The sequence below is a fragment of the Alternaria incomplexa genome (genome assembly GCF_024043165.1).
Source record: "Alternaria incomplexa strain BMP 0042 chromosome Unknown scaffold_10, whole genome shotgun sequence".
Taxonomy (NCBI): Eukaryota; Fungi; Ascomycota; class Dothideomycetes; order Pleosporales; family Pleosporaceae; genus Alternaria; species Alternaria incomplexa.
In genome coordinates, this window is record NW_026249859.1 from 455,617 (window position 1) to 482,388 (window position 26,772).

The 26,772-nt window shown below is 52.7% G+C and overlaps 8 protein-coding genes across 8 annotated transcripts; 5 read left to right on the forward strand and 3 right to left on the reverse strand.

Moving 5' to 3' along the window:
- Window positions 1–575: 575 nt before the first annotated feature.
- On the forward strand, window positions 576–1,894 carry J4E90_007032 (uncharacterized protein; the record flags this gene model as incomplete). Its single annotated transcript, XM_051436573.1, has 3 exons — window positions 576–782; window positions 832–1,565; window positions 1,726–1,894. The coding sequence occupies 3 exons, from the start codon at window positions 576–578 to the stop codon at window positions 1,892–1,894; spliced, it is 1,110 nt and encodes a 369-aa protein (XP_051289319.1).
- Window positions 1,895–3,056: 1,162 nt separating this feature from the next.
- On the forward strand, window positions 3,057–5,105 carry J4E90_007033 (uncharacterized protein; the record flags this gene model as incomplete). Its single annotated transcript, XM_051436574.1, has 3 exons — window positions 3,057–3,375; window positions 3,506–3,651; window positions 3,705–5,105. The coding sequence occupies 3 exons, from the start codon at window positions 3,057–3,059 to the stop codon at window positions 5,103–5,105; spliced, it is 1,866 nt and encodes a 621-aa protein (XP_051289320.1).
- A 948-nt stretch (window positions 5,106–6,053) lies between these two features.
- J4E90_007034 (uncharacterized protein) lies at window positions 6,054–6,742 on the reverse strand (the record flags this gene model as incomplete). The annotated part of the gene is made up of 2 exons (XM_051436575.1): window positions 6,054–6,586; window positions 6,640–6,742. The coding sequence occupies 2 exons, from the start codon at window positions 6,740–6,742 to the stop codon at window positions 6,054–6,056; spliced, it is 636 nt and encodes a 211-aa protein (XP_051289321.1).
- A 2,110-nt stretch (window positions 6,743–8,852) lies between these two features.
- Window positions 8,853–9,709, reverse strand: J4E90_007035 (uncharacterized protein; the record flags this gene model as incomplete). The annotated part of the gene is made up of 4 exons (XM_051436576.1): window positions 8,853–8,949; window positions 8,999–9,423; window positions 9,479–9,569; window positions 9,615–9,709. 4 exons carry the CDS (start codon window positions 9,707–9,709, stop codon window positions 8,853–8,855), a joined length of 708 nt encoding a protein of 235 aa, XP_051289322.1.
- Window positions 9,710–10,117: 408 nt separating this feature from the next.
- On the forward strand, window positions 10,118–11,695 carry J4E90_007036 (uncharacterized protein; the record flags this gene model as incomplete). The annotated part of the gene is made up of 1 exon (XM_051436577.1): window positions 10,118–11,695. One exon carries the CDS (start codon window positions 10,118–10,120, stop codon window positions 11,693–11,695), a length of 1,578 nt encoding a protein of 525 aa, XP_051289323.1.
- Window positions 11,696–12,730: 1,035 nt separating this feature from the next.
- On the forward strand, window positions 12,731–15,073 carry J4E90_007037 (uncharacterized protein; the record flags this gene model as incomplete). The annotated part of the gene is made up of 2 exons (XM_051436578.1): window positions 12,731–12,822; window positions 12,877–15,073. 2 exons carry the CDS (start codon window positions 12,731–12,733, stop codon window positions 15,071–15,073), a joined length of 2,289 nt encoding a protein of 762 aa, XP_051289324.1.
- A 6,147-nt stretch (window positions 15,074–21,220) lies between these two features.
- On the forward strand, window positions 21,221–22,279 carry J4E90_007038 (uncharacterized protein; the record flags this gene model as incomplete). The annotated part of the gene is made up of 1 exon (XM_051436579.1): window positions 21,221–22,279. One exon carries the CDS (start codon window positions 21,221–21,223, stop codon window positions 22,277–22,279), a length of 1,059 nt encoding a protein of 352 aa, XP_051289325.1.
- A 150-nt stretch (window positions 22,280–22,429) lies between these two features.
- J4E90_007039 (uncharacterized protein) lies at window positions 22,430–23,129 on the reverse strand (the record flags this gene model as incomplete). The annotated part of the gene is made up of 2 exons (XM_051436580.1): window positions 22,430–22,954; window positions 23,013–23,129. 2 exons carry the CDS (start codon window positions 23,127–23,129, stop codon window positions 22,430–22,432), a joined length of 642 nt encoding a protein of 213 aa, XP_051289326.1.
- Window positions 23,130–26,772: the final 3,643 nt, after the last annotated feature.

Genomic DNA, 26,772 nt, shown 5'->3' on the forward strand with positions numbered 1-26,772 from the left:
CGCCACGAGAAGTGGGGCGAGATGCCGAGCGGCCGTGAGTTCCGCGCGGTCAGAACCTCAAGTTTTCGCACGACGGTGCTGTGTAATGTCGGCGTCGTCGGTGTTGTGGCGGTCGTACAAAAAGAAAAGGAGCAAGGTTGGCCAGGGGAACTCTGACTATGAAAAGTGAGTCGATGGGAAGTCGACTCATGACATGTGAATCGATGAACAGTCAATGATGGGGTTCTGAGTTTGGCATGCGACGCGCACGCGACATGTATCCACATTTGGACGTTTCTGACCCATGCATTCCCGGGGATGCAATCACAGCGAGGCTCGCACTCGCACAGGCGTCAACTGCGTCGTCATGTTCCTTAACGCTTGTCAAGGATGACGCTGGCTACTCCCGCGGTTAGCAGCCTATACCTTCCACTGCTTCACAAAGCCGCCCACTATTTGCTTCCATTTGCTGGGTCGCATCGCTTTGCTACCACTTCACCCTCACACCTGCCGCCTGTCATCTGTCGCATAGCCTAGCCGACCACACAATGAGGTTCTTCTCGCGGCTGCACCTCTGTGCGGCTCTTGCCATTCTCATGATCTTGTACTTCACTTGGGTACATTCCGCCAATTTCGAAGACACCGTCAACACAGTATGGCGCGGTAACGCGCACCGCATGGTAGTGTTCGGCAACGATTGGTCCGACACAGGAAGCTACCGCGTCTCCTCGCCTGTGCTATCCGCAGTGGTAGCCCGCGACGCTGACCGAGGCGACCTATGGGTGGAAACGCTGTGCAAAGAGGTTCGTCAGAGTCATGCCCTCATACAAACCACGGTCTAACACACTCCAGCTCGCATGTGACACGATTGACAACTTCGCCCACTCCAAGCCAGCCGCGGCTGCACACATCGGATCGCTAGTCGACGCAAACGTCCACACGGAAACGAAAGGCGCGGGAAGCAACGAGACAACCGTCACGTCGTTTGACTTCAAGACACAAATGGAACAGTACGTCGCCTACGACAAGGGGCGACGAGTCATCCCCGAACGCCTACGGAAAGGAGACGAATGGACTTTCTTCACGGTCTTCTTCGGCTTGTGGGATTTGCTCGAATACTCTACATTGGAGAAGCCTGTGGCCATGTCCGCGGTGGACAAGAGCATCGAGTCCCTCTTCCACAGCCTCGACATCCTGGCCGAACACGCAGCCCACCCACCCAACGTCGTCATACCCAAAATGATCGACGCCTCCTTCCTCCCGCAATTCCAGTTACAAAAGAAAGCCATGCGGGAAGCCGATTTCGCGGTGACTCAGCACCGAATGGTGTTTTTATGGTCATACTGGAACACAGTCTTAGTTCGGAAAGCTGCAGAATGGAAGAACGGCGCTATTTACATGCCTGAGCCAAATGCTATCATCATGAACGAAGTCCGTGCCAAACAACTGCACTCGCGACAGATTTCTGATGCGACTGGTGTGGGGGCTCAGGCACCGCTCTTTGAACACGTCGATACGCCCTGTTTGGATGCTGTAAGGGGGAGTGGGTTGGTTAAATGCTCGGCCCCAACTGAGCATTTATTTTGGTAAGTTCACAAGCCTCGTCCTTGATCACTTGATACATCTACTGCTTTCACGTTATACGCACCTCAGTCGCTGCATAGCACCACGCTCCTTTCAAGCCACAAGTCATAGCACAGCACAAACGCTTTGTCTCTGTTTCAAGCTAACGAATTGATGTGATAGGGATAATATTCAGCTCAGTGGGCCGGCTCACGAACTCATTGGCAAACATGCTGCAAACTTAGTACGCGGGAATCGGAGCATTAATGCTGTGCGTGAAAAGAGTGAGGAAGAGAAGAAGCAGGAGAATGAGCGAGTTCAGTTCAAGCTCAAGTTTCCTCCAGGGTATTAGCACAAGACACTGTCTGGAACTCGGCCGAGGCTGAAAGGAGCTTCCTGCTTCCCCGCGACACGGACACGGACGTAAGAAAGAGGGAGTGAGCTTTGACCTCACGTTTCTTCCGGAATACTATCACAGGTCGTTAAGAAAGTGTCTGAGACCTCGCCGACGGCACGAAGTTTCCCTCGGGCTATCAGCACAAGTTGTCAAAGACACTGTTTGGAACTTGGCCATGGCTGAGAAGAGCTTCGCGGGACTACCTGGTCACCCGCGACACGGGGTAAAATGCGCTTCGCTACAACCAGGACGGCATATGGCGGCAAGGCGCAGTATGACTGCGTCTTCTCTGACATTGAGCCACGGTCATTGTTATGAAAGAGAATGTTGTATTGTTGGCGAGGACTGGGGAAGTGGGGAGCGTGGAGGGGAGGCGGAAATCTCTGAGGTCTATTGCCTCCCTGGCTCGCGCCCGTCTTTCGATGCTTTGACTGCATACATCTTCAGTCGTAATAGGGGAGACTATCGTCTACAGGTTCGCTTCTGAGCTGAGCCACAGCCGTTGCGATGCGGCACTGCAATGCGGGAAGGTGTTGCATTGTTGGCGCCCCTTGTATAAGCCGCGCATTAAAGTACCACTCCAATGGCGAACGCGAGACAAGACTAGGCCCTGGTCTGAGACAAAGCCCCGGCTCTTATTTGCATAGCTGGCACAGGAATGTACATGTCTCGCGGTTGGTGGAAGCTCGTCTTGGCACGCTCCCGAAGTAGTAGAACAAAGAAACCGCCAGCGCAGATCGGCTGCATATGACTGGAACAATCATTTTACTGGATCACGGCTGCTACCATCGTCAAAGCGTCAAAGATCCAACTCTAGCTACCGGATAATGCATTCAAAGATACGGACATGTTGTTAATGGTTCGTTACCAACGCGGCTGTTCCCTCCCTTCGTGTCCGACCGAGGACAATGAACCGCGCCTTCTTCCATCGGAGTCATTAGGTCAGCTGCCGCGTCTCTAGAAATCGAAAATGCTAGCCAGTCGAGTGTTGCCACCGATTGTTTGGACTTTGACACCTTCTTCTCCCCATTCTCCGCCTGTCGCTACCTTCTTTCACGTGCCGAGGCGGTACGTCAAGACAAACATGCAGATTGGTGATACCTCTCCAGTGTCTCCAATGGACGATTCGAAGCCTTCGAGGAACTTGCGCAAGAGCAGTCGGATCAACGAGACGCGCCCAGCTTCCACGTCTAGTCCTACTGCTGAGCGTACTAAGAGGGACGAGCCGCCAGCCTCTCCTGCTTTGTCGTCTCCGAGGACTACAAGGAAAAGACCTTCGCCGCTGATTGAGATTGACGGGGCAGACGACTTGATCAGTCCATCTGACGATAAACCTCCCCCGAGTGCTTCGTCTGCTACAGCTGGCGGCGAACCAGACTTCTCAGGTCATGTTTGCTTGTGTCAGCCAGAGCCGAAAATACCGCGTCCACGAAATGGTAAGTCGATATTATCTTCCTTTGTCTTGGATGTACGTCACTTTCCTAATCGGAGCATTTGACTCAGAACAAAGACACCCATCATTGTTTGCGGTCATTCTTGCGCAGCCTGCTGACCATTGCCTTGTAGCTTTTATTCTTTATCGACAGCACCACCAGCAGGCCATTACCGCTCGTAATCCGGGTCTCAACAATCCTGATATCTCAAAGATTATCGGTGAACAGTGGAAGGCTGAGGGTGAAGAGCAGAAGAAGGTTTGGCAAGACCTTGCGCAGGTTAGTGGTCCTTGGCACCTTACCCTCCATTGTCTTTGTTAATGTGAAGTTAGGAAGAGAAGGCTAGGCACCAGGAACAATACCCCGACTATCGCTACCAACCGCGCCGTCTTGGCAAACCTGGCTCGTCACCGTTGAACCCTACTGGCCAGCATACGACAATTGACAAGTACCGTTGTCACAAGTGTGGTGGCCGTAGTCTGAGAACACCTACCAGTCCTTTCCTCGACGCCTCTGGCACCCCGACTCTGCCGCCTCCTAACATCTCGGAAGGCCTCACGCCAACAACTCGTTACCTACCCGTGATGAGTAACCTTAGCCTTGAGTCGCCCGGTCTTCGCCGAGGCCCCATTCCACCAAGCCTTAGTAACATTCAGCTCAATCCGACCATGCGTGGAGACACGATGATGTATAGCCCTTTGACGCCGAACAAGAAGCGCCGCTTCGACCAAGGGCATCCGCCAACGAGTAACGGTCGTAGACCAGAGGGATCGCACAACGGCCCGATCCAGCAATACGCTGTGTATCGACGCGAGTCTTTGCCGCCCATCCATGTGACGCCACACAGTGCGACAATGCCTCCTCCACGAACGCCTCGCGAGATGCGCCACCAGTCAATGGTTGAGCTAGGATCTCTACAGTCCGATGGCAGCCCCAAGAGCGTAGAGGAAGTTCTCAGTGCCTTCCCATATCCCAACAAGATCAAGCTTCTCGGACGCATAACGCCACCCTATCAATACAAAGAGCCCGGTTCCGCCAGTCCATCCTACCGCGCCAATCGCGGTGCCATCATCGCGATCGAAGGCGACGACCTAGCTGCCGTCAAAGAACTCACAGAATGGCTCAACGAATACCTCATCAAGCAAAAGGAATACAGTCCCCAAATCGCCGAGCCACCGCAAGCCCCCATCGAAAACACCGACAAAGAAGTTACCTTCGAAGACTACCTCGACCTGATCAAAGAATGGCACGCCAAAAGCAAGGAAATGATCAAATTCATCACCACCACACCTACCACCTCGACAGACACCCCATCATCTAACAACAGCGACACAATCATCGTCTCCACAAAAGACACGCGCAAAGACTCCGCCACACCCCCCGACTCCCCCTCCCTCTCCTCCACCTCCACCATCAGACCCGTAATCCTGCTCCCAACCTTCCAACTCGCCGCCTCCATCGCCTACGCCTCGCGCATCCCCATCCAAGATGCCTACAGCCCGACCGACCACTGGCAGTGGATGGCGACGCTGTGGCGCGGCACCGTAGGACCCGATTTGACGCTGTATGTGAAGAGCTTTGATCCGAAGGAGGGGCAGGTGGGGCTGAAACCGGAGATGGACGAAGGAGTTAGGTGTTTGAGTGTTTGGAAGGCGTGTGGACCTGGAGGCAGGTTTGCGGATGCGGATTTGAGGAGGGTGGGGTTTGAGGTTGGTGAGTGGGTTAAGGGTTAAGGGTCAGTGTGGTGTGGGTGGTCGGATTAGATGTTTTCTATTTCTTTGGGGTTCTTTTCTTTCCTACTCTTCGATCTTCCGGGAGAGAGGCGCTTTTGGTGTGAGGATTATGTGTTTGGTGTGGTTTGGTGTTGGCACGGTCCTTATACTGAGTAGATTACGATGATAGAATCTCTACATAGATAAAGACATGATGTATAACTTGGTACACGAGGAGGACTCTGAGGATCAAACAAAACGTCCCTCACATCCTTCCAACAACAGAACAGCCCGCATCCCTTCCCACCTCGGTCATATGTTCCAACATCCCCTTCGTATTAATCACCCTCTTCTCCAAAGAAAGTCTTTCTAATTTCTGTTTGAGTGACTCCTCCCGTGCCACCGCCTCAGCACTCCCAACTGGATTATTCAAACTGAACCCGTGTCGCAATATCGCCCTCGCCTTCTTCGGCACTTCTTCCATAGATTTAACACTCCCTCATACCGCAAAGAAATCTTCACCTCTTTGATCTGGCGATCGGTATGGATGGATGGAGGAATGTAACGGGGGTATACGAGTGGAGAGTACATACCGGCGTTGGAGTCTACGTGCTGCGTGAAACACTCAAGACACAAATGCTGTCCGCATTCAAGACGACATGCATTTTCGCTTTCTGTGAACCGGGTTCGACTACAGGCTATACATGCGACGCATATGTATTTCGCTTTTGAGGATAGTGTTGCTGTGTGCACGCGTTTGGCGTGTGCAAAGCATTTGGTGAAGGAAGATTTGAGCCAATAGTATGGCATTGCGCGAGAATGTGCCCGCGAAAGGGATGTCAACGTAATGTTCACGTATGCGAATGATCTTTCGTTCTCATGTCTTTTCATTGTCCCAGAGACTCTTGTACTCGTAACTCTATTCTACCCCCAACCTCTCTACTCCAACCCATGTTGACATCCAACATCTTAGTTGCACCTTCCCCACTTGCTCTGGCACCAGTTGGCCTTTCCGCAGAAGTCCTCACCCGAGCCACAGAAGTTGGAACCAGAGCAGCAGAGGTTGTTACCACACTTCTTGTTAACGATAGGACCGCATGTCTCTCCCTCGCCTGAAGTACCCTTGGGCGCAGTAGGCTCAGCAGGCGCCTTCTGGTTGTCGCACTTTCCGAAGCCAGCCTGGCAGCCGTCGCCGCAGTAGAGGTTCTGGTCCTGGATATCGTTCTTGGGGCCGCAGTGGCCGGCGGACGAGCAGCAGCGGTAGAAGAAGCCGTTTGCGCCGGCGCCGGGGCAGGTGACGCCGCCTTGGGCGTGGCCGCAGACGTCGATCTCGGGGACGGCCGTGGGGAAGGTGGTTGCGGGCGAGGTGGCTTGCTTGGTCGCGGAGGTCTTCATCGTGGTTGGGGTGGGCTTGCAGGATGAGGAGGCGCCGGAGAAGGGGTGCATGCAGTTCTTTGCGTCGCAGTGGGCGGGTGTGGTTCCGCACCAGCCGTACTGGGAGCCTGTGATGCATTATTAGCAAGAATTCGAAGATGTGAGGGTATTGTAGACTTACAGCACTCGTTGGCAGCGCACTTGGCGTTTCCATTCTGAGGTCCGCAGTTACCAGCAAAGGCAACCGAGACCAGCGAGAGGAGGGCGAAGGCTGAGAAACGCATCTTGATTATGATTATTCTAAGTCGAAATAATTGACGTGTAGAAAGCGAGTGGACTGTCGAAACGATAAAGAGTCGACGAAAAGATGCGTGAATTAGACAGACGACCTTGACGATAGATAGTGAACAAACGAAACCCACAGATAGCAGCGAGCTCAGCTCTTTAACAACAGCCCCTCTCGTATTGACCCATGGCCCACGCACCCAATAAACACCGTCCGCCCTACCGCGCTCGTACATCTCCACATGGACTGACGCTGTCCGCAAGCCCTAGGCCCGCGCTACGAGACCGCCAGCGCTGAGGCGCATGTCAAATACGGCCGCTCGTGCCTGAACGCACGGATGCGATGTCTCCCCAAAGCGTGCAGGTTCGGAAATTTACCAATGGCAAGTTTCGGCCAGACTGATCGGGAAGGCCGGCATCTCACTCACACGAGGTTTAAGGTGATTACATCGTGATTGCGGGTTCGCTTGTTGATCGTTATGTCGCGGAAGATCTACTGGATCGTCGCCGAACGACAGCGTCATGGCAACCCAAATTCTCGTTAACCGTTGAACGCGAAAAAGAGTTACTTTCTATGCGAACCAGACGGCGGGTTGGGAAGGTCTGCGACGAGTGGGAACAGTCGAGGGGATCAGCCCTAAGGAATCAAGCATCTCGCTAGATGCTGACTAGCTGGGCCGGACTCGACGCAACCCCTGACTCTCCTCTCTCTGCAGTGGTACAAAGCTTTGAGGCGTGAGCTTAGCAGGCAGGCGAGTCCCAGCTGGAATGTCGGAAAGCCCGCACGAATGGCCCAGCCCGTGCAGCCCGTTAGCATTTTGTGACGTTGTTGGACGCCTGAATGGGACGTTGGCCGAGTGTAGCTGGTAGCGAGCTCCAAATATAGCTATCGATAGGAGGCCGCATCGAGATGGAGTTGCAGAGAGCTCGGCATGAAGAAAAAGCAGAGAAGCTGGGCTTAGGTGAGCAATGCGATGCTTGGTAGTCTCCTTAGATGGACTGGAAAGTGCGCGCGTCATTGAATACGCGCGGCAGGAGCGCACGAGATGCAGTGTCACGACAAAAGTGGGATGATGGATTGAGGTCGCGGTACTGTAATATTGTGGTAGGAGCATCGTAGCCGAGGCCCAGAGCCGCATCTCTTAGATGCGGTAAGCACCATATCATGAATGTATGCAGGCAGAGGTCTGCAAGTCTCTCTAGCAATAAAACCTACTTGCACACCGCGTTCGTAATACCAAATTCTCCACGCCGTGCAATACCAAACAAAATGAATCTCATTCTCTTACACGCGGCCTTATGCTTTTAAAGTTCTTCGACGGCGGTACATTCCAGCGCACATGCCCATCCAAAAACTCAACCCAGCATCTCCATCTTGGCCTCCTAATGCCATGGCTCAACACCCCCTCTTTCCTTACGCAAAATTCAGCAAAAAAGAAGGTATTTTCCGACACCGGGAATCTGATTAATTGTTAGAACCATGCTTCGAAGTCATGTTACTGCGATGCGAACTTACCGAACCCGGGCCTTGCCGGCACTGTACAGTGAACTGACTCTGCGAGATGAGAGCGGCAAATCCTAGCCACTAGACCATATCGGAAATTGATGGAAGTTCGGGAAGATAGAAAGCATATCATCGTGGTGGTTGGGGTTGTGGTGGTGAGGTTTGCAAAATTTCTTCGTCGCCCCACCCATCACCAACGAACATGAGGCTAGCGGGGCAAACGAAGAGTATGACTTGTATGAAGAGGTAGAGGCGGGGTAAATGTGTTTGGTATTTGGTATATGGTACGGGGTTACGTCAAGGTCATAACGAAGTGGCCGACGTGGGCATACGGCTACATGGGCCTATCAAGCAGTCTGAACACCGCGACTACAAAGTCAGAGCATGAAGAAATGCTGCAGTTCATGTATACATTATGCCAAGTAGTTTTGCTGTATGTCTCCCATCCTTATATCAACCTAATAATCTCCATGCCACTCCGTCTCGTCATGCGGTTTGAGTACCGCATCGCGCTTGTACCACGCAAACCAAGCAATGGCCATTGTGATTATAAGCACCAGGGCTGTCGTCGCCTCAGTCGACACGATCGGGATCGATTGAGAGAGTCAGAGCTCTGACTTGTCGCCGAGGGCAGGTATTTGCTGGTTGAGGTAGGACTCGAGGTGGTCGATCTCATCTGGGTCGGCGGAGTGCACCAAGTTCCTGCGCATTGTCAGTACTCTTGTCATACTCTCCTACGCGTCTGACGTACTTGTAAGTCCTAAAGTCGACCTTGAACCCGTGCTTCTCGAGCTCTTCCGCACTCAACTTCCCCCACTTGTGCGCAACCACTTGGTCAGCATCGCCGTGGCCCATGAAGATGGGTGTCTTCTGGTTGGGGTTCTCGGTCGGAATCATGTCCTTGATCTTCTTCTGCAGCAGGAGGTAGCAGCTCAAGCCGAAGATACCTCCGAGCTGTTCCTTGTATGTCACACCAGACAGCAGCGACATGGCGCCTCCTTGCGAGAAGCCTCCAACGACTACGCGGTTGGCGGGTATGCCCTTTGCGACTTCTTGGTCGATAAGGGAGTGGAAGTATTTCTGGGACTCGATGATGCCCTTTTCGTCTTCGTCGCGGTCGTCTAGCGTGCTGAGCGACTTGATGTCGTACCATCCTGGCATGCTCATGCCCATGTTCTGTGTCGCGTATCAGCGATATGCCGTGTGCTTGCGTCGGACTTGGTCAACGAACCAGCGTGATCGGGATGTTGGGCGCATTGGGGAAGATGAAGGAGACTTCCTCGAACTTGCTGCGCCGGCGCCAGTTCTCCGCGAGGAATATCCTATGCTGCTCAGTATCTTGCATCCATGGTGTTGAGTCTCCTTACCAGCCAGCCCCGCTGTCACCCAGTCCATGCGCCACGATGACAGTGGCCGTGTGTCGCTTGAGCGCAGGAACAACCAGCGGCGCCTTGTGAGCCATGATGAGCTTAGTCTAAACGCGTTCAAGAGGTATCGATAGTATCGATAGACGTGGGGTAGCTCTGATCAGAGGTGACGGACTCCCGACAAAGTGGACCTCGGCGCGTCCTCGATGCGCGCTAAGGCAGGGACAAGGGCCAAAGCTCCAATCATTGTCGTCGACGTCATGATACCTGCCTTCACCATCCACGCGTAGTTTCCCCTTTCCGGCCACTCACCCTTCACCTGTTGAGGTTTGTAGCCCACGAGATACCTCAAGTGATCTTTTTCTATCACCCATCTCCAATTCGTTTGCCTAGCACGTCTCCTCACCATTGTATTCAAACTTCCTTATAAGCGACTGCTGGCATTGCGCCCAAGCCCATTGACGATCTCATCGAATCGACGTGCCATCTCCACTATACCAAGCATGGCACGAGCAACCAGAAGCTCCGCCAGGGCCGATACCGTGCAAGCGCCAGCCATTGGCCAAGAACCAGTACAATTGTCGAGTCCACCGACTACCCCAGAGGCGCGCAATGGACGAAAGAGGAAGGCAGTCAAGGTCGAAGAGTCGCCAGACGCGACTTCCAAGAAAGCACCCGTCACACTAAAGAGTACCAAACGCGCAAAGAAGTCGGCCGTGAAGCAGGAGGATATCAACGAACTCCCACACAACCTTGGTGCTATCCCCAGTCTCCCCATCAAGAACGAGGAAGACGAGAGCAAGCCTTCAGCCAAGAAGCCTAGGAAGTCTGCAAAGACAGCGAAACCGAAGAAAGAGGAAGTCGGGGACCTCGTTGCCAGAGCGACTACCACCACCGACGCGTCGCCGAAGAAGAAGAGCAAGGCCAAAACAGGTGGCTATGGCCTTACTCCAGGCCAGACACCATACCCAAACTACCCTCATCCTACAGCAGAAGAATGCGAGGAGGTGACACGTCTTCTTTCGAAAGTCCACGGCAAGGTCGAAGCACCCAAGACAATCCCCGCGCCTTCTCTTGAAGTCTCCGGTTGTGGAGAAGTACCATCCGTCCTCGATGCCCTCATTCGAACGCGTCTTTCGGCAGCGACGTCCGGCACCAACTCATCTCGCGCATTCGCTGGTCTCGTCGCCAAGTTTGGCATTCTCCAAGAAGGCGTTGGCAAAGGCAGTGTAGACTGGAACAAAGTGCGACAAGCAGACCAGAAGGAGATCTTCGAGGCGATCAAGAGCGGTGGACTTGCAGACGTAAAGAGCAAAGACATCAAGAAGATCCTGCAAATGGTCTGGGAAGAGAACCAAGCGCGACGCGACGAGCTCCTGTCTTCATCAGACAAAGCCCCCGGATCTGCGAACGAGGCCGAAGGCGAGAAACATGCAGAGGTCGAGAAGGCAGATCAGAACATCGTCTCACTCGACCACCTGCACCTCCTCTCCAACGACGACGCCTTCAACGCACTAACAAAGTACCCCGGCATCGGCCCCAAAACCGCATCCTGCGTTCTCCTCTTCTGCCTCCAACGCCCTTCCTTCGCCGTCGACACCCACGTCTTCCGTCTCTGCAAGTGGCTAGGTTGGGTGCCTCCCCCAGGCGATCCTGCAGGCCTCGCACCCGGTGCTAAAGGCACCTTCGCAGGCGCAAACCGCAACTCAACGTACGCGCACTGCGAAGTTAGAGTGCCGGACCACCTCAAGTACCCGCTTCACCAACTGCTCATCAAACACGGAAAGAGCTGTCCTAGGTGTCGCGCGATAACGGGTGAGAGTAGTGAAGGATGGGATGAGGGGTGTCCGATTGATCATCTTGTTCAGAGGACTGGTGGGAGGAAGGAGGGTGGTGGGAGTCCTGTTAAGGGAGCTGGGGGCAGTGCGAAGAAGGTGAAGGGTAAGAAGAAGGTTGTGGAGGAGTATGAGAGTGATGCGGTCAGTAGTGGGCTGAGCGACGCGGAGAGCGATGTGTTGAGTGATGTGGTTAGTGATGCGGAGGTGGAGGAGTCAGAGGAGGAGGCGGAAGCGTCTGAGTGAAGGAGATGAGTCTATTTTGCGTCATATCAGGGCATCTATTTCGGTATTTAACGATTAGGCCAGGGGCCGCCAGTCATTTCCTTCACATGTATACTATCTCCTCATATATCTTCGAATCTAGCATACATTTTATTCTACTCTTTCTCTCAGTGCCTCGATATTCGGAATTCTTGAGGAGACAGAGAAGGATAGGGATAGAGCTTGGTGGAATGATAAGAGTGATATTTTGTTTAATCCTTAAGGTGTATTTCCTGCGACTTGAGATTTGTGTCAGCGTCTAGACGTGACTAGTGAGATACGATAATATCAATGCGTTTACCATTTCTCATGAGAGATAAGAGGTAATCTGTATACTTCGAGAGTAAGATTAGTGAAGCAGACGCGAAAGTAGTGGGTATAGTAGTATCTTTTGCACTACTTCATTTTCCCAGCAAGCACACGAAGTATTCAGCACCAACATCATTTCACAGCACATGGCATCGTCGCAAGCAGTCATGTGAAATTCTCACCGAGAGAACGTTGGAACGTGACTAGGCGGTAACGTTGGCGGTTGAACTGCGGCTGAGGCGGGTGACGTTAGCGCGACTAGGCTCCTCGGGGCGAAGGTGCAACAAAGCCGAGAACGTGTCATAGCTTGGCTTTCACATGATGGCAGCGCACGCACGCTTCCTCCACAAACCTGTCACATGCTCGACGCTCACCCAACCACACAGCCTCAAACCAGCTAATGCGCCGCCGCTTGTCGACGGGCTGAACGGCTATTCCTGTAGTCATGGACAAACCACGCAGGACGGCTGACCTGGCCTTCCCCCATTTCCACGCCTTTCCCCGTTACCCCAGACGGATCCACACCGGGTTTGGCATTGCGACGTGACATTCACATGCTTACGAATTACAACACTCGCATTACCGACATCGTAAGCCCTGCGACACCACGTGGAGACCCGACTTGACGCCTTTCATGACGCACAGTAGACCTGCGACTGTATTCACTGGGTTCGATATAGCTGTTTGTGCTGGGAGACAAGTACAGTCATGATAGACCATGTATTGGGACGGCCGTCGGTGCAGTTTAGGAAGATACAAGTACTGGCTGTAGTGTCCTTTTGGTCGTTCTACCTCTACAGGTAAGCACACATCTACTCTTACAACTGCATCATTGTATACTAATAGATGTATAGAGGCGACCGCCATGGCCCACCAATCCTCCGCCGCGTATCCGCCCTCCTTTCCAAGAAACTCACCGTCTGGCAATCCGTCCTCATAACACTGCTCTACCTCTACGTCGCCCGCAACTTCGGCAAGCTCGTTGGTCTCGAGTGTCCCGAGCCCCTAGCAAGCCTGTACTCGCGTTCGTACTTCCGTGCTACATGGGTTACGACTGCGCTAGACGCAGGCTTCTGGTCTGCTATGCGGATAAAACGGAAAGGTGTGAGGGATCTATTGTCGATTGTGTTCAGCATATACTACATGATATGTGCCGAGCAAGCGGATGAGAAAGTCAGGAAGATCAGAGCAACACTCACCGTGGACCACCTGCGCGTAGCGTGGAACAAAGGGACTACACCATATCTCGGCGCATTGAATAGCATGATGCGACCGAGGCTAATGGTGTATCCGCCGCGCCAGATTCGCATACCGCGGCCTAGGGCTAGTTCGTACAAAGAGCCGGTGACAGGATGGCTGTACTTCAATGGGCCACGGAGCGCATTGAAGAAGCAGGACAAAGTTGTCTTGGATATTCCCGGGGGTGGTTTTGTTGCTATGAATCCAAGAAATCACGATGATAAGCTCATGGGCTGGGCTGGCAAGACCGGACTGCCTGTTCTCAGTCTGGACTACAAGAAGGCGCCTGAACACCCGTACCCATTTGCGCTCAACGAATGCTACGACGTCTATCACATGATCATCGCGTCGAGAGGAACTTGCATGGGCCTGTCAGGAGAAGCAGAGCCGAAGATTGTTGTTTCAGGCGATTCAGCTGGTGGAAACTTGGCTGTGGCCATGATACTCATGATACTTCAGAGTGGCTCCACCGAGACGCGGAGGTGGCAGGGCGAATCCCCTATACCACCTCCCATCGGCGTGATGCTGATCTACCCAGCGCTCGACATGAACATTGGCAATTGGATGACGGACGAGCAAATGGCCCTCATCCGCGATCGACGCGTGAGAAAGACGAATCGACCCATCCTACGACACAAGAGCGACGACTACCGACAACTCGCACCGAACACACCGTATGGCTCTGATGATTCGGATAGCGAGGACGAGCGCACCAAAGTGAGCATGGTCAATGGCTCTATGCCCAAAGCCAGCGGCAGCGACATTACTTCTCCCCAGACCATGATCAAACTCTCCGCCGCACACACAGGCCAAGATAGCAGTACCGCCACTCTCCAGCAACCTCCCAGCCAGAAATCAAGTCTCCCCCCAACACCTCTCGCGACTCAACCTCCCACCCCTGGTACCACTGCCCTCCCTGCACCACCCGCTACAGCCATCAAAACCCGCCTCGCAATGTCCAGCATGATATCCTATTTCAACGACCGCATCCTTACCCCCGAAATGATGCGCGCTATGATAATTCTCTACATCGGGCCTCACCACCGTCCCGATTTCAGCACCGACTACCTCCTCTCCCCACTTCTTGCCCCAGAGTCTCTCTTAGCCAAGTTCCCTCGAACATGGATGTTGACAGGCGAGCGCGACCCCTTGGTCGATGACACCGTCATTTTCGCTGGGCGGCTGAGACAAGCTAAACGCGCAGAATGGGTGGCAGCGAAAGAGTTGGGACTAGACTGGGCACGAGGCAGTTTCAACGAGGAAGATAGCGTCGTAGTCGATCTCGTCCCCGGTATAAGTCACGGTTTCCTCCAATTCGTCGGTGTATTCCCCGAAGGCTGGAAGTATATTTTCAAATGCGGAAAATGGATTACCGAAGCTTTTGAGGAAACAGACTCGAGAAGGTATGGGTACGATGCCGAGACACCGGGGTATACGCCTGCCGCGGGCACGACTACAAGGAGAAGAGAAGGAGGCGATTACTTCGGCACGATAGGTCTCGCAGATGCTATCGATGGCCTTACGAGTCCGAAATTCAGTCGCAGGAGACATCATCGCAGGAGCGGGACGGCGAGTTCGGCGGATGAGGATCGCCCGTTGGAGATGACGGTTTTGGGCAAGGGAAGGAGGAGTCCGCAGAAAGATGGGGGTGATGGTGTGGCTGGTGCGAGAGGGATTGGGAGGGAGAGGGGTAGGATGAAGAGCGATAGGGGGAGGAGGAAGAGTCTGGTTAGTCTGGCGAGTGAGGATGATTTGTTGGGGAGGCGGATGAAGAGTTTGACTGGGGCGCTGGGGGGTGATGGGGTGATTTGATCAGTGAGAGGGGATTGATGGATTAGCGGGCATATATATATAGGGTATTTACATGTTTAGTTTTTGAATAGAGAGGTACTTGATTCAGGGTGGGTTGGGTATTGTGGAACCGTCCTTGCTAACTCACGATTGAGGCAACGGAATACCATCGAGACGGCGAGACGAGACGAGAACATCGACTTCTATTTACAAGCAGCGGCCGGCTTGCGTAGTAATCATCGTCGTTGGGCTTACATCACGATACGGCAAAATCTGCTATACTCTCCGACAATCCCGTTCCAATGCCTTTGTAGGAAACCCGGGCTACCGAAAGTGACGGTCGTTTGTCGTCTTTCATAACTTCGAGAAGATGATCTCTTGATGATGTCTGTCACGCAGCCCATCATCCCACAAGGCTGAGATGTTGCGTCAACGTACAAGGTTGAGATTAGGCATTGATCCCACAGTTTGAGATCCCGCATCGATCTGCAAGGCTGATATGCAGCATTAACATACAAGGCTGAATTCCTGAGTTCTCGAACTGGCGAGACTTCACAGTCTTGAGTGCCTTCTTTCTTGGGCGTCGAATGGTTTTTCAATTCGTGAGTCGCTCGTCGCCGATGGGTTGTCAACGCAGAAGGCTGAGACTCAGCATCGGTCTAGAGTGTTGAGATCCCGCGTCTACGCGGAAGGCTGAGATTCAGCCTTGCCCGTTCGGCCGGTCCGCAACCACCACATTTCTATTGATTCGACGAGAAGTCAGACGGCTGCTGTAAAAGAACATCTTATGGTTACACAGCGTGGGTGTCGCTGCGCACTGATGTTTTTCCGCCTATCGGGGGGATAAGAGAACGCCTGGATATGCAGTTCGATATTTCGAGGCCGTCTGCCCTAACTGTATTCGTTGGGGCGTATATCTTATCCCGGATTAAACAGCCGCCACACTTATCTCAAGTTGGGGCCAACTCCAAACCCCGTAGCCTGATCATTGATCAACGCACCTGGTTCTCTGTTCCCTCCGCCAGCGAGTCGAGAGCGGGTCTCCTATTCAACTCGCCATGGCCACCAATCACAATTATTCCAGCTCCGGACAGCGGGTCCAGTTCGATCCGAAGGGAGCACGCATTTCTAAGCGCCAGGAACCTTCGTCCACACCGGAATTGGTAACGACTGTTCGCACTCCAACTCCTCAATCAGTGTTACTTCCATCGACGGATACCGGCACCTTCGTCGAAGTTGTTCCAGCATTAACTACCGTAACGCGTCGCTTGCCCACGGCTGAATCCGTTATTCTACCATCTGACGGAGTGACGTCTTCTTCACAGATAGACTCTGAGATCCCTCCCAGTTTAACCACAGGATCGCCAGCCCCAGGATCGCTGGCTTAGAATCGCTGGCCTCGACCACGGAGAGTAGTGACAGCGCATCAACATCACAGTCATCGGACGGCAATGAGCCGACAGCGGCATCACAGGACAACGGCAGCGGTAGTTCAGAGCTAGGAGGCGGTGCAATAGCTGGGATAGCTATCGCGAGTGTCCTGATTATCGCTCTGGTCGGGGGATGGTTCTTCTGGCGGCGAAGGAAACGCACAAGAAGGAGACCCACGAGCACTGAGGATAGTGCGCACATCGGAATAGACGGAGGCATAGACGGAGGCATAGCAGAACTTCATACACAAGAGAGACCACAAGAGATGCCAGGGAACCGTCAAGCGCAAATGCAAGAGCTGGATCAGACAAAGTACTTCAAACACGCGATGGGCGGATCTCATGAGCTTGAGACTGAGTCTGAGCCAGCCGAGTTGTTGAATGGTTCCGACGAATACACAGCGCCAGCGCCCCATGATGTTCCGCAACGACCTCCTGCTGAGATGACGGAAACGACGAACAATATACCTGCGTCGAACGTCGAGGCGCAACGGAGAAGAGAGATGGAATGGCTGGAGATGGAAGAGGAAAGGATGCGGAAGAGGCGAGAATTGCTTGCCGCGCAAGGAAGTGCGAAGAGTTGATGGTACAGAGACAGCAAAACCTTTACTTTCCCGATCTCGGAAAAAACTCGAGCGTAAAGCCAAATTATACAGATGTCTTTCTCAATGTCAAAGATCGGAACATCCCAAATGTTACCGCCTGCCGAAGCGTCGTATCGGGTCAAAAGCAACCAACACGTTCCTGCGACCCAAACTGCGACCTCTATACCCATCACTATACCACATGCATTGGAATGACGAGAATACCCTGATTGTACCGGTATACAAGAAATCCTCGTCGAATGAGAAGTTGGTCCTTCATGCACAGCCTTGCTCGCTTGACTGTGCCGCAAACCCCATCTCTGCGTTTGATTCGACGGAACGTCACAAGACCTGTGTGGAAGGGCCGATGCAAGACTTTCTACGTGTAGATAGGTGGGTACCTTTGTATCTTTGACCTGTCGCATAGAAGGCATGCTCGTGGCGATGTGCAGCAGTGGGTGGAGGTACCCCGCCCGTCTGCGATGATGTATACATGCTGCGCAGTCCTGCTGAACACGGGTCTATCTGCCCCTCTACCTTGACACTTGTACGAGGTTGTGCTTCGATATCCTACATCAAGGCTACTTACATCTACCCAGCTCTTTGCCGTCGCACGCAATATCCCGCAATGTCCGACGCACCAGTCGGGCTCAACACATACCCCTGGTATGTCGCATCATGGGCCTCCTACAGGACTGCCTACACAACTGCCGTATCCCTCACGGAAATATCTGAAGATGACTGGTCCACAACCTTGACGATCACAATCCTCCCCACGATGAGCGGTGTCGTGGCCCCAGATGATCACACTATAACTGCTTCGGAATACTACGATGTCTCTGGTTGTGAATTCTGGCTCACACTTTGGCCGGACCAGATATGGTATCGCCGCGCTCCGATTACGCAGTCAGAGTCGAGCATTGAGACGAAGACTTTGATACCGCCAGCAGTAAGACCACCTCCCACAAGTAGTGGCGAGGATCAGACAGCTTCAGCGGCCGATGCCTCGATCACTAGCTCAGGCAGCTCAAATTCGGGAAGCAGCGCGAGTGAAATACAGTCTGGAGGTAGCAATCAATCTACCGCAACCGCATCCGCCAATGAAAGCAGCAGCCCAAGTTTAGGAGGCGGTGCGATTGCCGGAATAGCTATAGGCGGTATACTTGTCCTCGCTCTCATAATCGGAGGATGGTTTTTCTGGAGACGAAGGCAGCGTTCGAGAGCAAGAACTTCAGGTTCGGGCGACGATGAACAGGGCACAAGGGTCGTAAGCACCGGAGGGCCACCTCCACGGTACTCTCCGCCGGAGAAACAACCGTACATTCCAGATCATCATCAGGAAATGCCAGGCGATATAGTCATGCCAGCGCAAGAGTTGGATCCACATCAGTCCGCCAAATATGCGACGCATGCAGCACGGCATTCTACGAGTAAAGCAGCATATCAGTACGAGCCAGCTTATGAACTTCACCCTGATGGTAGGCCGGCGGAATTATCACACGGCGAAGAGGAACAAAGTTCGGCAGTACACACTCACAGGCCTCAAACACCAGTAAACCAGACCGACGCTGGTCGGGAAGCTGGGGAAAGCAGTGCTGCAGTGTCACCGAATGTAGAGGCGCAAAGACGACGTGAAATGGAGTGGTTGGACATGGAAGAGGAGAGGATACGGAAGAAGAGGGAGACGCTTTCTATGCAAGCAAGCGGGAAGAGTCCATAACGCCTTTGCGGTTTCGATGGCATTTGTTTTCAGTACACACTATCCTAATGTAATTTCTAGTTCGAACAATCGGAACGCAAGGTTGTGAGGCACATACGACACCAGCTAGGCCCAAAGGATCGAACGTCATGTGTGATGTTGGCCGCATGTTCGGCCTGAAGTACATCGAATCAGTGCGCAACCGCATGTGGAGGATTGGGGGCCAGAAAAAGCTGATTGGACAACGCGATCATGGAACTGGCTGCGGCACGGTGACCTCTACAAACAGTTGCCGTGAATCAACGAAGAGCAACAAGCGCATCTGGCGCAGCATGCCGCCTGCTCTTACTTTACAGCCCTTCTTTGTTGTAGCAGTACAGCGTGGCTGACATCTTGGCCATGTGTTGTGTACAGCAAGCTGCCTTCTTACCCGTTGGTTCAATTACATAGAGTTGGAGGACGAGACTGTCCAGCAAATGAACGGCATGCGCAGTCAGTGTCGCATATTACCAGCGCTCAGAAGAGTAACGGCTTAGCTAGATTCGGCGTTCAAATCTACCCCTGGGCCTGGGTGTAGACCGATGAGTTCAACCACGCCACAATAGAACAATCCAAGCCTCGTTCAGGCTGTATACAGACACGCTGAGGCCCTAATCAGGGCGTATATCCTAGGTTGTCATATCTCAAAGTAGATCCCCGCTAAGTTACTGTCTAAGTCCCTATCTCGAGTCTTCACTTCGTACAGTCGCATATTCGTTGAAGTCTTTTGTTTAAGCAGCGTCCTAGTAACACAATAGCAAGAATACTACAGAAACGTTGAACATGTCTACATCGACATGGCAAACCGAACGGATCAACACCAAGACCGATGATCCGTATACGACGACTCTGCGTAAAGACGATATCCCGCTAGCAACAATCACAGTACACATAACACCAACACTTGAACTTCAGTTTCCAGAAGCCCCACCGCTACAAACAAGCTCCACCATGACATCAGGTCTTCTTTACATCTCCCTCCGAGGCGAAGACGATGGAATGGCGATTCTGTACTCGACTCGTACGGACTTTTCATACTCACGGAGTTTAGCATTGGCAAAGTCGAAGTCACTAAACTTGCCATCTTCAACGAGGACTGGAGACCCGATCGCGTCCAAGCTACCTCGTCCTAACCGAACCTCACGCCATAAACATACCTCAAGTGGCGCTATCGCCGGCATCGCGGTAGGAGGCGTCCTCATCCTCGTGTTTATAATCGGTGGCTGGTCCTTCTGGCGTCGGAGAAGACGCGCAAAGTCTACTACAAGCAAGAATGTCAATGCGTCCGAAGGGCAAACGGGACAAGAAGATGAGAAGATACTCTCCGACAACCCCACATCCGGTGGGCGTCAAGAGACGTCTGGCGATAGTCAAACGCAAGAGCCTCATTCTTCGCAATCATACGGAAATGTGGCACATGAGCTTAGATCTGATGACACATCGGGAGAATTACCGCATACTGCAGTGGGTGGAACAAATGATGATGGGAACATGGGGGTGCCAGCCACGGCCACTGCAAGAGATGATACTGTTTCGCATGTTCGGCCGGATGTAGAAGCGCAAAGGAAGAGAGACGTGTAATGGCTGAAGATGGAAGAAGAGAGAATATGGAAAAGATAGGAGATACTTTTGATGCAAGGGTTAGGAAGGTTGATGAGAGTAAAGAGGGTGACTGAACATTCTCTGGAAGCCGCGTTGGAAGCGTTGGAAGCGAAGGAGACGAAGTTGAAAGTGATCCTTAGACACACGTGTAGGAGAACGAGACAGACTTGATCAAGAAGCGCTGCGATATGGAACTTTACTTTGGGGTTTGGGTTGGTTTGGTGGTGTAGGAATACACCGAGGTTTGTTCGCAGAAACTAATGCGCATAGGAGGGACGGCAAGCGCATTTACCTAGGTAGCCTCGTTCTATGTCACTGTCCATCTCTATTACAATTGTAGGCTGCGGTTGACATCTAGGCCATATGTCGTGTACCATAAGCTGCATTCTTGCCCCGCGCGACACGGCAGCAAGAGACCGAATCAACGTTGGTGTAGATACACATAGTTAGGGGCGAAAACTTTGTGGAGCGAATGGGCGGCATACGCCGCCAACACCACATCTTGGCAGCGCTCGAAAGAGCAACAATCTAACCAAATCCGGCGCTTAATCTATAGATGGACGGTTCTAACCTTACCGCGATGGCAGCCTTCCAAGCCTCAATCAGGCTGTAAGCATGCACGCTGCAGCTATTACTAGACATATATCCTGGGTCGTTGTACACGATACCAAAGAAGATAGTTCTCCACTGCTATTTAGCTCCATCTTTCGATCTTTGTCACATCCACACTCGCATGTCCATAGATTTATCTCGTTCCTTTGAAGAAGCGACGGCCACTTATCGCAGTCCCGGTAATACTGCATAATTGTCGATAATGACAGATAATCAACAACCGTCTAGAACACCATGGGCCACTGCGACAATCGTCGACCTGGACGCATCATACTATCCGACAGTTCTGTCCTGGAATGGCTCACCGCTCAATACCATTACGGTAGTACCGTCACCGTCGCTCTTTCTTCAAGTAACCTCTAGTGTTAATCCTGGTCAACTGATCGCTACAGTCATAGCCGGGGCACCACCTATAACATTTGACGGACTCATCCTGTCTCTCCAAACGAGCCCCGAGCAGGCTATCTTGTTCACTGTCGATGGAGTCCAAACGCAACAAGGCTCCACAGTCACCCAAGTACAGACCCAAACACAGCAGCAGACTCAACAAGTGAGTAAAACGAACCCGTCAACAAGGTCGGAATCCTCAACATTCGTTCGACCCACCACCGCAATTACGCCGCCTCGTTCTACCAAAACCTCACGCCCTAATCCTACCCGCAACGGCAGATCCAAACCTGGCATAGGAAGTGGCGCAATCGCCGGAATAGCGATAGCAGGCATTGTCATCCTCGCCCTCATCATAGGCGGATGGTACTTCTGGCGACGCAAGAAGCGGAGGGCACAACCACCCGCGGCGACACTCACCGAAGACGAGCTAGCCAGACGAGAAGGCGACGGCGACAAGATGGTCCTCGGTGCAGATCAGTCCGCCCCTACGGCTGGCGCATACCAAACGCAATACCAGGAGATATCAGGCAATGGTCTTACACAGGAACTGGACCGGTTGCACCCATGCAAATATGAGGTGGGGGAAGCGCAGGAGCTCAGGGCTGAAGACCAGCCGGGAGAGTTGCCGTATAATGGGATGGAGGAACATCGACGAGCGAATGAGACTGGGGCGGTCGGAAGGGACGATGGAGGTGATGACAGGAATGCGGAGATGGTACCAGTAACGGGAGCGAACAATTCGACGTCACAAGTCTCGCCACATGTGGAAGCACAGAGAAAGAGGGAGGTGGAGTGGTTGGAGATGGAAGAGACGAGAATGAGGCAGCGGAGAGAGGCACTTTTACAACAAGGTGGTGGTCAACACACGTAATATATTGGAAAGAGTTTGGGACCAACTATGATCCAACAGTGCATACAACGAACCCAAACCACATCCTATCAAACCCATCATCGCATCCAGAAACCTACACGATATATCCTCACAACCATCTCCCAAGCCCGCCAAACCCGTAATCCCCCCCTACTCAACAACCTCAACCTTAACCTTCTCCCCCTTAACCATATCCGCCAACTTCGTCTTCATAACCTCCAACTCCCTCTTCGCATCCCTATTCTCTTTCCCCCTCGCCCTCTCATCCGCAAGTTCCTTCTCCAATCCCGCCACCTTCGCTGTCAACAAACCATTCTCCTGTCGCGCCTCACCCAACCGCTTTTCCATATCCTGGTCGACAATACCCTTCTTCGCTTTCTCGGCCGCGAGTTCCCGCTTCAATATCTTCATGTCGTTTTGCAGCTTGCCCTGCAACAGGACTTTTTCGTCGATTCGAGCTTTGGTAGAGCGATGCAGTGTGTTTAGATCGTTGAAGCGCTGCTGTAGGGTTGCCATCTCAGCGTCCTTGTTTTTGAAGCGCTGCTGGAGTGTTGCCATCTCGGCGTCCTTGGTCTCGAGGACGCTGCGGTGCTGGGTCTCGAGCTCGGACATGGAGTGGCGGATTGCGCATAGGGAATTGATGGCGTCATTGATCCGGGTGTGGGGGTTGAACATCTGGTTGTTGTTAGTGGACTGAGACGCATACGACTGCATCAAGAGTTGGTGGACTTACGGGGCCGGAGTTGTGCGGCGGACGACGGGCTGCTTGGACGCCGTGGCGGGCTGAGAGTGGTGGGTGGCTTGTACCGAATATGGACGTGTCGTAGGGTGGGGGATTCGGCGGGGGCATGTTGTCGGACAATTCGGGGGTTGAAGTTGTTGATGGAAGGCGAGTGGATGGGCGGTGATCCTCGTGTGGGAAGGAATGTCGTGGGAAGTGGTGGGAATCTGGCGGTAAGGTGGTGACGAAGAGAGAAATGCGAGAGTGGGCGGGGTGTCAGGAAACGTGGTAATGACGCAAAAGATCGTAGCAGAAGAGGTAGGAGCCCTGAAAGGGGTTGTTGTGGAAGTTGCGACCGTCGCGTGACCGATATCTCAAAGTAAAGGTGAGCGATCGACGAATCAGAGCTGCCTGAAGCGTTTGCAGTGCAACCCGCTGCAGTGTGGGTATCGTCCGTATATGTCCATTCCAGTCATCAATTGCGGGGCATATACTGCTCAAGTTTCTTCTGTTGTGTTTCACGTGTTGACTTGGGTTGTTGGGCCGAATGAGTAAGACCAAGAGTTGTCGATCACTGAGCATGGTGCAAACGTCTTCAGTTGGTGTTGATCTAGATGGATAGTAGCCCGCGGCGAGGTTTCAATATGGGTCGGGATAGACGACAGCTAGAGTAATGTAATAGTTCGTGGCGGGCAGTGATCCGCAGCAGCTAGAGGAGGCTCCTCGATTCTGTCGGTGGAACCCTCACGCCGTATCCATCTTCTCTCAACTTTAACAATGCCAATTCGGACATAAGTGTCCGTCGTTTGTCCGACTTCTTCGATACATAAGCCCCAATGTGGCGTGATCATCAACACACTGCAAGACTCGTATCTGACAAAGTCAAACATGGCAGACGCCATAACCAATGTGCCGTTACCGAGCTGGATCTTACACATGGGAAACCCTTGTATAACTTTATCATCATCTTGGACATTTGTCATGAGCGTTATTGGGCCTGTGATGCGGGCGAACGCAGCTGTAGGTGCGCTAAATGGGTCTGAGCCGCTGCGTGTAATCATACACTCTTCGAGACGGGCGCAGTAGTCGCAATCCAGCCACGAGATATTGTAATCTATTATCCCGATTACAGAGGCCCAGGACCACGATGGAGCAGTCCATTGCTGTCGTTTTTCCAGAGTCTTGGGCCTTTTCCCATAATCGTACAGATGAAACCCTCCTGAGTGCCATGCAAGGCCAGCAAGAAAGTGCGACTTCCACAGTCCGACGTAGAACGTGTCTCCAGTGTGTTGCTGAATCCTTTTGACGATACCGGCCATCGCCGGAAAGATGTCTGTCTCATAGGTAACTTCGCGCCTGGTGAAATCTTTTGTAAACATGGCCCAAGAACTGTGTAACCCTAACCCCATTCTGGTGTCTTTCAATTGTTCCGCCATCAACTCGAGTTGCTTTCCACGTGGTTGCGGGGAACTCGGTAGGAGAGGATTTTCACTTTGACCAATATGAGCGCATCTCCAGTTCATACTGTGCGATTCAAAGGCGAGAACCCGATGGGAGAGTAGGCTTTCCTGGGCAGCCCATGCACGACGATACAAAGGCTGGCGCTGTTCGACAGAGTCAGATCTGAAACACAGTGATGAAGAGCGGCCATGGATTCCAACTGACCTTCTCATTCAGTTCACACTTTTGGAAGTATAGCTCGAAGGAGCCCTCTTCATCTTTGACGTTGATGCAGAACGGGGGAGTCATTTCGCGAGGGCCGAGAAATCCCTCATTACAGTGCTCTGCGCGCGCAGCTACCACAGTGAGATGCGCGTTAGAGTATACATCTGCCATGTGTGCTGATTCGTGCTCCCAGTCTGACTTGGAGTCTTGCAAAATACATAGACAATCAATCCAGATGTGTTCGATGCCCAGATATCGAACTATCATGACAGCGTCTTGTAAGGTTCGTGGTAATATGTCAAAGCTAATGCCGGACTCGTGCTTCCGCAGACTGATCGTAGTCGTAGTTAAGGGTAGACTAGTACCCCAGCAGTAGCTCAACGCAGCATAACGACCGGTTTGACCCTTGTGAGTCTGAAGAAGCTTGCAATTCTTACCCTGGAATTGATCTCGCCATGCTTCATGCTTGCCGAACAAATCTTCTCGGCCAGGTAGCATACTCACGTCCAAGAATCTCGTCGGCAGTGGTACCAGCCGCGTTGATAGATGAGAGCACTCAGTATGACTGGCGTTGCATGTGTCTAGCCAGGAAAGCATATGCTTTAATGTTTTCGGGTGGAGTGTCTCTCGAAAAAAAACCTGAGGGGCCCGAGGGTATCTGGATGGCGGGCTGTCTAATACTTTTGATCAGTTTGGCATCGTGCATTTTGGCGTGCATCGAGTTTACCATAGTCTAGTCGGAGCTGAAGTTCCAATGTGAGAGTTCTGCGACCACGTGGGTCACCTAGCCAGATACTGATGCGTTTATCAGTTAACCAAGATTGAGGAAGCTTCATCCAGACCATGACATTCCGCGGAATGTAAGTCTTGACATCCTCCCAAGCAAACCATATTCCCATCTGGGAAATGGGCAGTTGCCACGTATGTTGCCTGATTATGAGCCAGATGTGAGAACACAATGAGCATGCCTTAGCGCGAGATACAATCTCTGCGATAGTGCATCGTCGCTCATCCCAAGCAAGGTCGTCCCAGGCAACAGATGGCGTTCGTCCGGCCGTATTGAACTTGAAGTCATCTTTCACACCCGCTGCTGAATCCGATGTGATAAGTTTGCGAAAGGGAATTGAGCTGCAAACGTTACAAAGCGACATAATCGAGATCGCGATGTGCGAGTGTAGTGCGCAGTGACTTCATCACAGTCCAGCTCACATGTTGTCGTCCCCGCAGCTGTGCCACAATGCTACATGTGCGCTAGCCTCATCTAGTACCCAACGTTATCAAATGATCGGTAGTCGTCTGCTGCCTTCTGTTGTCCGAAGATCCCAGGGTTGTATACCGAATGTTGAAGTGGGTGGTACGAGAAGATGCTACTCTTGATCCATCTCGCAACGGCAGTGCCGAAGTGGCAGGGGGCTCGGTGGTTAATATCGCGTATCGCCTATCTCTGGCGTAAGAAGGGATCAACGGCTGGTTCGGTCCTATTGAAGCAAACTCTGAAAGAACAAAGAAGGTTCATCATCGGCTCATGTGAGGAAGACAGGCATGTGTGCGTCTGATGCACACACTGACTATGCCACCTCTCCATCGACGGGACGGCAGTGCAAACAGCTCAATGGCGCATACCAACTAGTCGGCGGTTTGATTAGAAGACATCCTCTGCGATTGCATCATCCCTCTGGAAAGGCCGTGAATCGCAGCGCACCTAGCCCAAGCGCGTAAGAACGATTGCGCACACCCCGCGGAAAAGACTGGCATGAACGTGTGGCGGTGCAGCGAAAAACGCAGGGTCTGGAAGCTGCGCCACGTATACCCGCATGTGTAAACAGGGGCAGCGAGCTGAAAAGACGAAAACTCAAATTCTGTCCAGTCGATATTGCGCGTCACCTGGTGTTGGTGGAGATCACAGGAGGGGCTAGGGGATTGGCTGCAGCCGCAGATGAGATCGTAGACGTGGTGAGACGGGATGTGGCTTCAATCTAGATCGTCGGTTCCCACAGGGGGTGTGGAGTTGTCAATCCTTCCCGCTGTGTGCGAGGAGCGGCTGCGCGTGTCAATCAATTGTGACTATCACTGCGGGATCAAGATGCGGTGGGGAGAATAGGCTTTC